The sequence below is a fragment of the Atta colombica genome, unplaced genomic scaffold (assembly GCF_001594045.1).
Source record: "Atta colombica isolate Treedump-2 unplaced genomic scaffold, Acol1.0 scaffold38, whole genome shotgun sequence".
Taxonomy (NCBI): Eukaryota; Metazoa; Arthropoda; class Insecta; order Hymenoptera; family Formicidae; genus Atta; species Atta colombica.
The window spans coordinates 4,962,428-4,972,507 of record NW_017259490.1 but is presented as its reverse complement, the minus strand read 5'-3'; the positions used below and the strand labels follow the sequence as shown (position 1 = coordinate 4,972,507).

General features: G+C 29.6%; 3 protein-coding genes across 3 annotated transcripts; 1 reads left to right on the top strand and 2 right to left on the bottom strand.

The window, feature by feature from the left end:
- Window positions 1-1,882: 1,882 nt before the first annotated feature.
- On the bottom strand, window positions 1,883-2,498 carry LOC108690985 (uncharacterized RING finger protein C548.05c-like). The gene is made up of 2 exons (XM_018198563.1): window positions 2,272-2,498; window positions 1,883-2,202 (listed from the first exon to the last, which is right to left on the bottom strand). Exons 1-2 carry the CDS (start codon window positions 2,496-2,498, stop codon window positions 1,899-1,901), a joined length of 531 nt encoding a protein of 176 aa, XP_018054052.1. The 3' UTR covers window positions 1,883-1,898.
- Window positions 2,499-3,487: 989 nt separating this feature from the next.
- LOC108690984 (PRKR-interacting protein 1 homolog) lies at window positions 3,488-4,977 on the top strand. The gene is made up of 4 exons (XM_018198562.1): window positions 3,488-3,584; window positions 3,708-3,871; window positions 3,957-4,136; window positions 4,235-4,977. The coding sequence occupies exons 2-4, from the start codon at window positions 3,773-3,775 to the stop codon at window positions 4,622-4,624; spliced, it is 669 nt and encodes a 222-aa protein (XP_018054051.1). The 5' UTR covers window positions 3,488-3,584; window positions 3,708-3,772; the 3' UTR covers window positions 4,625-4,977.
- Window positions 4,978-5,085: 108 nt separating this feature from the next.
- LOC108690987 (HEAT repeat-containing protein 6) lies at window positions 5,086-9,638 on the bottom strand. The gene is made up of 12 exons (XM_018198566.1): window positions 9,320-9,638; window positions 8,964-9,212; window positions 8,619-8,852; window positions 7,717-8,542; window positions 7,355-7,644; window positions 6,906-7,244; window positions 6,528-6,775; window positions 6,219-6,438; window positions 5,909-5,986; window positions 5,632-5,838; window positions 5,398-5,514; window positions 5,086-5,304 (listed from the first exon to the last, which is right to left on the bottom strand). Exons 1-12 carry the CDS (start codon window positions 9,494-9,496, stop codon window positions 5,131-5,133), a joined length of 3,159 nt encoding a protein of 1,052 aa, XP_018054055.1. The 5' UTR covers window positions 9,497-9,638; the 3' UTR covers window positions 5,086-5,130.
- Window positions 9,639-10,080: the final 442 nt, after the last annotated feature.

Sequence of the window (10,080 nt, the reverse complement as noted above, 5' to 3'; positions counted from 1 at the left end):
CGTACATATATATATATATATATATATATATATATATATTGTATAATGTTGTGCATTATATAATATATATTACATATTACATACATGTAATACAATATACATGTTGCTCTTAGATCGTAGAAGTGTATAATATATATGGTATGCTTATGTATATATAATATTTAGAACTATTTATAAAAAATTTCACCGATCTTCTTGGTAACTGACAAATTTGATTGCAATGTCAAATCGTTTCGAATTGCCTTTATATATATATATGTACAATGTATATAGCGTCATTTTTTCCTCTATATCGTGACTGTATTATTCATCAAGCAGATATGTATCCGTTTTTTTATAACAGATTTTGTTAATTATCATCTGGTAGAATGCGTAAAAGTTGAAAACTTATTAGGTGTGGGAAAAAGTTCGTGGCGTTTTTTTAATGCCATCTAATGGGAAAAATGCCACGAACTAATATTTCCTTTTTGTCATGTCATTTATTAATTTTTATATTTCAAAATTATTCGATGCTGGCTCAATTTTAATTGATTTGAAAAAAAAAACGTGAAATCCTGAAAATTTTTATTTCTCTAGATCAAATAGCGGTAGAAATTTATGTACACCGTGAATAATGACTGAGTTTATTAATAAAAACCTTTAATATAGACACCTCTTTACAGACTCGAATCGATTATATTTCGTTCTGTCATTTATCTTGGTACTGGCTGCATTCCAATATTCTCATCTACTGAACTGTAACAGATACATTGTTATTACAAGATAACAATTAATCTTTCAAAACATACTCCAACTATATAAAGAATATTTACTTGTAATACAGATAAAATTGTACGATAGAAAAATTGATTGAGACAAATCCTGTAATTTACTCACTTAAAAATCCTACAACAGTTCCAATGAAAAATAATATTGTATCTGTCATGAACATTGTCTATATATTTCTTTTTCTTTGAAAACGTTAAAAGAATACATATCTTTTCAAAGTAGATTTTAATTTGAAACAAGATTTCCTTACTGTGTTTAAGTAGAGAATGGGAAGTAATTATTCTCTTAAGAGAGATATCACAAGGTTACATACTCAAATAACATAAACAAATAATATATACATTTTGGGTCATTGTATAAATAAGAAAACATGTACACTTATATATTAAATTATGAATGTAATTGTATTAAATTAAGACAATTAAAAGGCGTACTAAATCTCTTTTAATTACATTTTAATACTGTAGCATAAAATACATAATTTATTATTTTGAAAATATATTATAATTAATTAATAGTAAGAAACTAACTCAATTTTATAATCGCCTTGTCTCTTAAAAATTAAGATTTGTTTATAGGTTAATAAATAAAAAATTTTCAGCACTTCTTTTAATATTATAATTTATAATTCTATGTCCAGAGTAATGAGTCAATTCTAAGCAGAAAGTAGGCTTGTAACGTATTCTCGTAAAACTTGTGTAAGAACTTATGACTAATATTCTAATTTTGTGCGTATGTATACAAGACATACGATTATTCGTAAATATCTATAATTTCTTGTAAACTTTATGGTTAAAATTTATAAGAAATCATAGATATTTATGAATAATCGTACATAAGAAGCTGTCTATAAAAATAAAGGTATTAAGTACTTAAAAATTCTCATTACAAGAATATATTATGATTTTGTTTAGAATTTAGATATAAGTTTCCGAATAAAATACAAATTAATAGAATGTATATTACATGTTGTTTTAAATGATAAAATATTGTAAAAACCTTTCTGTGAAAAGTTTTTTTAATGTATAAAAACAAAATTGAAGATTTACAATTGCCAATTTATGTGTATATAAATAGTTAGAAAATGAAATACCAAAAGATATGGAACGGCTTGTAATGTTCTACAATATTTAAAGATATAAACGAGTACAAGATTTTAAAGTTATAGTTGTTTTACAAGTTGGGCATTTTTTAGCTGTCTGAAGGAATGTCTGCAAACAGTCTGAGCAAAACAGATGTCCACAACGAGTAGTGTAGGGTTTTAGTTTGGAAGATAATGCTTCAAAACATATTGGGCATGTAAGAGGTACTGGTTCTTTAATATCTGATTGAACTGTATAACATATTTTATCTTCTTCAATAGTATTGTCAAGAGTCAAAACTTCATTTGAGCCTATAGCCCGAGAAACTCTTCCTTTCTTTTTAGTATTTTTCCTAAAAATATATTTTTAGCCTTAAAATAAATCTATTTACTTTTCGTTAAGAAGTCAATAAGGTACACACGTTTGGGTAGCTTGTGTATTTCCTAAAACAATAGGAGATATAGGCCTTCTACAATGATCTGAATTGCTGGTTACATTATTGCTAGAAGATATATTTTCAACATTTCTTTGATGCGATCTTGAAGGTCTAACTGAACTTGGTGATTCCTTAGTTAAATCAATAACATCTATTAAGGAGGGTGAAACATCTATTACTGAATCATCCATGAAATCATTTGTATTTTCCATTATATATATATATATATGTCAATCTAAAAAATGTAGAAAATTAAGATATTTTTATATTTTATTTTGTTGCTAATTAGAAAATTTAAATCTAATTATACTTATAATTAAATATAATTAAATTATTATTCATTATATTATTATAAAAATTGGTAGAAGTTTTATGTAAAATATAGCATCTTTTATATGATGACAAAATCGTATATAGGTTAAGTTATAGATATAATGATATATGGTGATATAATGACATTATATGATATAATAACATTTTTATAATTCCATCAAATTGCAAAGATAAGAACATACGTTTGTTGTTATGGCATATGAAGTACATACTTACTTTGCACAAATTATTTAAAAATTACGGTTACACTTTCTCGTTTATTAAAACTATTTTTCAAATCTCAGCTGTTTCTTTTCTTTCTAAATGTCTCCAACCGTCTGAAACTACTCTCACAACGGGCATGGACTTAATAGTTGAGTGAGCTTTCGCTGTATTGATATATTCTTTTAAACTATCCAATCAGAAATTTAGATCTAGAAGAAACATCAGAGCAGCTAGCTCATTCAATTGTTGAGTCTGCAGCTTATAACATAATGCCCGTATCACATGAAATCGCATTTGAAACTGCGTCTATATTTGCGTCTCTTGACTTAAGCTAGTCACACACTTTTCGTAACAATAACCGTAAGGATATATTCACAAATTTGCATAGCCACATAAATGTATGCATACAGAAAATTATCCAATTTCTCTTATGAAGTCGCACGTAAAATGTGATTGGATAATTTTCTGTATACATATGTTTATCCAAGTTGTGTGGATATACTCTGACAATCGAGCAATTGGTCGAAAATCTTACTGTAAAGAGCTTCGCATAATAAAAGGAACAGAGAACAGAGAATAAGAATTTCAACCTATTAGAAATTGTATATTCCACAATACATAATTTCTGATAGGTTGAAATTCTTATTCTCTGTTCCCTGTTCCTTTTATTGTGCGAAGTCTTTTACTGTTACGGAAAGTGATTAGCTTAATTAAAAAGAAACTGTTGACCAGCGAACGCAGATGACAATCTTCAATCGCTAGTAAAGTTGATAAATTTAGGAACATTCATAGGTTTTTTTATTCTTATCCTGTACTAAATTGCACTAGAATATTCTAAAGACGCGGTATGTTATTGATGTGCTAATCAACAAGTTTATTTTGAGAATCAGAATCACAAAGATTTACATTGTCGACTTAATTCACTTCTTCGTATCTACGAAGTGGAAAAATGTCGGACGACAAGGAAAAGGATGAAGAAAAACCTGTAGTGCCAAAAACAGCCGTGGATCTGCAAAGATTGAAACTAATGAAATTAATGAAGAACGTTGTAAGAAGGCTTCCGTATTTATCTATTGATCTATGCATTATTTGAATCAGAATTGTATTATATAATTTGTGTTTTAATTGTACAGGATAAACCGGTTATACTACCGGAACGTCCAAAGGCCAAGAATACACCTTCTGTACCAGAATTTGTTCGTAATGTTATGGGTAGTAGTGCTGGAGCAGGTAGTGGAGAATTTCACGTGTATAGACATCTACGACGTAAGGAGTATGCGCGACAAAAATTTATTCAGGAAAAGGCATATAAGGTTATTATATTGATTATTGTATAACATACATCTAGAGTTGCCTAAAAATCACCCATTTTTTTTCTGTTGATTATAATTTTCTTTTGTCAAAATTATAGGAACTTTTAGATGACGAATATCATCAGAAGTTGGAAGAGAATAGAAGATTGGCAGAGGAGGCAACTGCAAAGAAACGTGCTAAGAGATTGAGGAAGAAGCAGGGACGTAAGCAGAAGAAATTTATGAAAGCTAACAATAAGGAGGACAATGCTGTCATGAATGAAAAGTATAGTGAGGATGACAGTTCAGATGAAGAAACTAAAACTGTAGAAAATAGTAAAGTAACTGAAGAAAATGACAGTTGTCCTAAGAACGTGTCTATGAATGAAAGTGAAGTAATGTCAGCGACAGAAAAGGAATTATTACCTGTGGGAGAAAATCAAGAAAATACGTTAAAGACACAATCTGAAGTATCAAGCGAAAATATTCAATGTGAAGATGGTACTTGACATGTATATTAATGATCTAATAGCTCTTGTTGAATTTGAGATTGATATAGTTTTCACTGAATCACTCAATGTAGAGTACACTCAAAGTCTATAGAAATATGATTGACTGCACTCACTTCTGCTTTGATTCATAAAGTCCTAATGAAGAAATATTACTCTAAATTTGATTTGCATTATAGTGGAACCACACTGAAGATTTCAGTGGAAACTAGAACATTGATAGATTTTTTTAAAGCAATGTATCAATTATCATTCATAATTAAAGTTATATATCATGTATTATATATCATTATAATACAATTTTATATTGTATGGATTTTTTGAACAATATTAAAATAACTAATTTATACATATATTTTTAATTCCACTGATTATGTGTTTTATCAAGCTTTCTCTATTAATAAAAATTGTAAATTGCAGTAAATAGCTGGTAGAAAAAAATATGCTAAAAAATATGTTACATTGCTTTATTTTTTTTCTTCATCATTTTAGTTGTATATACAATTCTATATCGTAGAGGTAATGGCATCTAGATTGTCATAGCGATTAGTTTTCTCGAATATATTTGCCAAAGATTGAGCGATTTGTCGTTCTTCAACAGAATGTGCATTTTTCACATGCTGTGCTAATTGGACTTTTGCCTTAATTAAATCTCCTAGCTTTTCAGGTAAAACAGTCTCCTACAAGAAAATTTCAATACATTTCAATACAAATTATAAAATTTCGTCTTGTATATTTGATTTAATAATTATATTTTATATAACACACTATACCTGAAACTGTTTCATGAAATTGGAAATTTCTTCTAAATGGTCGCCAATCTCTATCCAAAGAGTTTGTAGTTCGGATTTTTCTGTATGGGCAGCCACGCAACTAAGAGTAAGGCACAACTGAAAAATATTTTCTGCTTGTAAAATAATAATTAAAAAGTATATATTTTTTGTATTAATACATAACCAATAATATTCCAAGAATACTATTATGTATTATAAGAAAAACACACTTACTTGCTGAATGAGTGCATCTCGATGCGGATATTCAACGTAGCTTGGTACATGTTGAGCATTTTCAAATGCTAATACAATATTTTTCCACAACATTACAGTATATTTACCGTAGTCATTACATGAAGACAATGCCCATGCGGCATTAGTTCGTACTTTAAAATTAGGACTATCGCATATCAAAGTCAAAAGCGCTGGAAATACTTGATCCTATAAAAATATCTAGTTTTACACATTTACACAAGATAAATTCACTAATCACATTTTTTCAAGTACATACTTTCCAAAAAGATGGCAATATCGCATCTGGATCGTGGCTCAAAACCAATCCTAAAGCTCGGCAAGCGTTCCATCGTACCTAATGTTATAAATAAAAAAGATTTATTTTTATTAAATAAATCAAGAAATATTTATTGCAGCTACATACTTCGTCATCGCAAAATAATAAAACATTTAATGCACAAGTATCGAGATAATAAGTTTGATCATAAATAAATTTATTTTGAGTTAAAAAATATATACATAAATAAATTATGGAAATTAATATAATAATAATAATTATTATAAAATCATCAGAACTTTTTTCTTACTTTCATATCATTTCCTAAAACGGCACATTTGATAAGTGCGTCCAATCCTATTGCCGTGTCGGAAAGTATGTGTTTCTGTGGACATAAATATAAAATAGTTCCAATTGCTCTGACGGCGTTACATTTCACTTTATCATTATCTTTTGTAGCCTTAATGCTTATATGATACAGTTTGGGTAATAAATCTTCTAAAGGAAATGGTTCCACATCTTCATGCTGTCTGGATAAAAGATATATTTTTATATAAATAGAGAAGACATGTCACGCGCAAAGAAAATAATGAAAGAAGGAAGACTGAAAAAAACAAACTTTTGTCTGGAAAGACAATCACACAAATTCGCTAATGCCCAAGCACTTTTTACACGGACACCAAGATTTTTGTCCTCAAAAGCTGAACAAACTATATCAGCCAGATCCATGAGAAAACCGGTATCGTGTTCCAAAGACGGTAAAGTTACCAACATTCCTAATGCACGTAAGCCAGCTGCTCTTACAGCACTTTCTTCATCACGAATTGCTCCAAATAGAATTGTAATTATTAATATAACTCTTTGTCTCTGCAAATATAAATGAAAATAAAGCAAAATATTAGAGATGACATGAAAAATATTTAGCTTGAATTTCATAAGTTCACAAATGAAATAAAAATTTGGATAATTATATCCTTTTCGTTCCAATTGTTCTTACCGATAATTGTGTGAATACATTTCCACTGATGCTACCTAGACAATCGCAAGCAGCTTCTCGCAATATGGTCCGTGATGTTTGGGCGAGTGATATTATAGGTTCAAATATAATGTTCCAAAATAATATACCATTGCTGTAAGTTTCAGTATTTGCGAAGCAACCAGACATAATCTCTAAAACTCGACATGCGTGTAATATTACTTGGTTTTCTGTTTCCTCCATAACCGAAATTAAAGCCGTAGTCACATTTTCCAAATGAGGAAATATAAGATTTCCTGTATTAAATACTAGTCTGCCCATAAGTTTTAAAGATTGAAGTCGTACAGGTGTATTAACTGACTAAAATGGAACAACGTAATTTTTTTAGTTTAACTGACAACTGCTTTAATTAATTACAAAATCTTCAAATATAAATCGCGCAAAAAAAGTATAATGTGTATCGTTTATACCTTATTAGATATATTTTGTAAACAAACGTGAACCAGCAAACAAGCATTTTCATCTTTTGATATTGATGTAATCTCATTACAGCTATTTGTCGAATTTTCGATATCCTCGACATCTATTTCCTCTTCTTCTGTTCCAATGTCACTGATGGAACTAGTATCAAACTGTGAACTTTCTGATCCTATTTCACCCACAGTTTGCTTAGCTAATATATTTAATATTTCCTGCGTTATAGGTTCACTTGAGGCAAATGCTTCAAAAATAGATAGTGCTGCAACTCGTACAGTTGGATCTAGAAAAATAACTTGACTATAATGAAAGTAATAAATTAAAAATTAAATAGAATAATAAAGGCAAAATGTACCTTTGTGAAATATATGCGGCTTACAATTCCTAACTAATTTGGTAGCCAAACCTGGTTTCAGTCGTTCGTATGGTGTGCCCTGTACAAGAGCCGCTGTGCATTTTAATGCGTGCGTTAACACAGCTACATTTTTTTCAGCCAGCAAAATTAATGATAATGTAAAATGTAATTCCTTGACCATTAAACATACTGTGCCAAAAAATGTGATGAAAGAGGTATGATTAGTATCCTCAGCGTGTATTAAAAATGGTTTAGCACCTATCAACAATTCAGTTAATGCACACAATACATTCTGTCGCACTTTAGACACAGGTTCAACTAATATGCTTCTTGTCAATACTCTTGCGTCGTTTCGTGAACCAGTAGCTACGATTTGTGGCCAGTATCCGAAAATCTCTTTACTCCGAGTGATTTCTATTAGAATCTGCAATAAACGTACAGCTCCCAATCTTACTTTGGAATCAATGTGGATAGAATTATTAATCTCTGTATCGGAAGTATCTGAATCACTGGAATATTTGGAAATTACTGTGTGTTCTGGAATGGCACTATTTCCTGAATCGGATGTATTTTTTTTGGCTAGTGTTTTTCTAGATCTTGCTTTGTGATTTTTAAGATTCTTGCATTTGGGAACTATGTGAACACGTTCTGGGAGATTCATGGCAGCTGGACGAAGTAATTGTGGCCTTGTGACTGAATAACCTTTGATGCCATAAAATAGGAACGCTTGCACCACTCCTAATATTTCTCCAATAAGATCAGGAGATTTAAGAATCAATTTTTCAATGATCATACAATGTAAAATGTGCAAGCATAAATTTATGATCTATAAATGTACAAGCACTCAATGAAATGTGTATGTATATATACCTTTTGAATTGTACAAAAAATAAATTACATACCTTACTGTAATAAAACTTATCATCATTATGATATGGTAGAAGTGATAAAATTTTAAAAATTATATTTTTTATCAAATATGTAAATTCATCTGATAAGCAATGATTGTTACTTTTGTTTGTTACAATTTCTTCTAAACATCCAAGTGCATGGAAATTAATTTCAGACCATGGGTTACATAATGGATTTAAATGCTTCATTAACAAACCCTTATCTTTAAGTAACAGACGTACATGCTGAAATATCAAGCAGTTTGCTTAAATTTATAATTTGCCTAATTTTATATAATGATATAATAATTTAATTTAACAATCTGTTTGTTATTGAAAAAGAAGCCATATACTAACATGGTTTATGTCATCAAAATAACCAAAATGTAAAAAGCTTTTTATAGCAATTAATACATCAACTTGTGCCAGTGGGTCAGAAAACTCCAATGCTTCTAAAATCCATCGTTTGCAAGTTACGAATGTCCGACCATGAAGCTTGATGTTGCTATGAATTAAATTGTACAGAAATTTGCAAACATTTTGAACTAAAAATGTTTCTGTAGGTAGAACTACTGCACAAAGTTGGTTCACCAATAATAATATTGCCTAGAAATAGATTACAATATAATTTCAATAAATGACAAAATATAGTTTGAGATGCAACTAGTACAACGTGTTTTGTATTAGTCAACAAAATATCAAATATTCCTTACATCATTATTTACAATATTGAGGCATCTGTAATCTAGTTCGTTGAGATCATTTAAACACGCATTGATCTGTTTCTTGTTGCTGAGTTTTGTACTAGTTAACAAAAGTAGTCTTTCGATTAACGAACAAAACTGTGTCGTAGTATCACTAACTGCACGATTTACGAGTAATGAGGCCATGATCACCCTTTACATTATATAATTTTATTATTTAAAACAGCATAAATAACTTCAATTATCTTGTAATTTGTATATTACTACGTGACATTGCACGATTTTTAATAAAAAACGATGTATTTACTCCGTATAGAAATAAAACCTGAGAACATCCATAGTATAAGCCCGGATCCTCATATAGATAACAGTGCTTTGACACAGAGCGCTGATTGGTGAAAAGCCGGTTGTGGAGGTAAAATTTACCTCCATTACCCGTTTTTCACCAATCAGCATTCGATGTCAAAGCGCTGTTGATCGTATGAGGATCCGGACTAAGATATTCTTATGCCATGAGAGCACCCATCCCTTTTTCATGACATCACTCGGTAGAAAATCCTCGTACACTAGCGGCATCAATATCTATTTAATAAAATAGATATGAAATACGTATCACAATATCGACATTGCTGATAAAGTCATATTGTTGATAATGAATGTGATACAAGTCCTGCTATATCCACAAATTTTGGATATAAATAATAATATACATATATAATTATATATACATATATATATTTATGCTTTACGTAATTTTTCTTTTACTCTAG

What these genes read in the sequence shown, in the direction of transcription:
- LOC108690985 (XM_018198563.1), bottom strand. Translation starts at nt 2,498, where the DNA reads ATGGAAAATACAAATGATTTCATGGATGATTCAGTAATAGATGTTTCA. An exon ending in AATACACAAGCTACCCAAAC is followed by an intron (nt 2,203 to 2,271) that starts GTGTGTACCTTA and finishes ATATATTTTTAG; the next exon opens with GAAAAATACTAAAAAGAAAG.
- LOC108690984 (XM_018198562.1), top strand. Translation starts at nt 3,773, where the DNA reads ATGTCGGACGACAAGGAAAAGGATGAAGAAAAACCTGTAGTGCCAAAA. An exon ending in TGAAATTAATGAAGAACGTT is followed by an intron (nt 3,872 to 3,956) that starts GTAAGAAGGCTT and finishes TTAATTGTACAG; the next exon opens with GATAAACCGGTTATACTACC. An exon ending in TTCAGGAAAAGGCATATAAG is followed by an intron (nt 4,137 to 4,234) that starts GTTATTATATTG and finishes TCAAAATTATAG; the next exon opens with GAACTTTTAGATGACGAATA.
- LOC108690987 (XM_018198566.1), bottom strand. Translation starts at nt 9,496, where the DNA reads ATGGCCTCATTACTCGTAAATCGTGCAGTTAGTGATACTACGACACAG. An exon ending in GCCGCATATATTTCACAAAG is followed by an intron (nt 7,645 to 7,716) that starts GTACATTTTGCC and finishes TTATTTTTCTAG; the next exon opens with ATCCAACTGTACGAGTTGCA. An exon ending in ATTTCATGAAACAGTTTCAG is followed by an intron (nt 5,305 to 5,397) that starts GTATAGTGTGTT and finishes ATTTTCTTGTAG; the next exon opens with GAGACTGTTTTACCTGAAAA.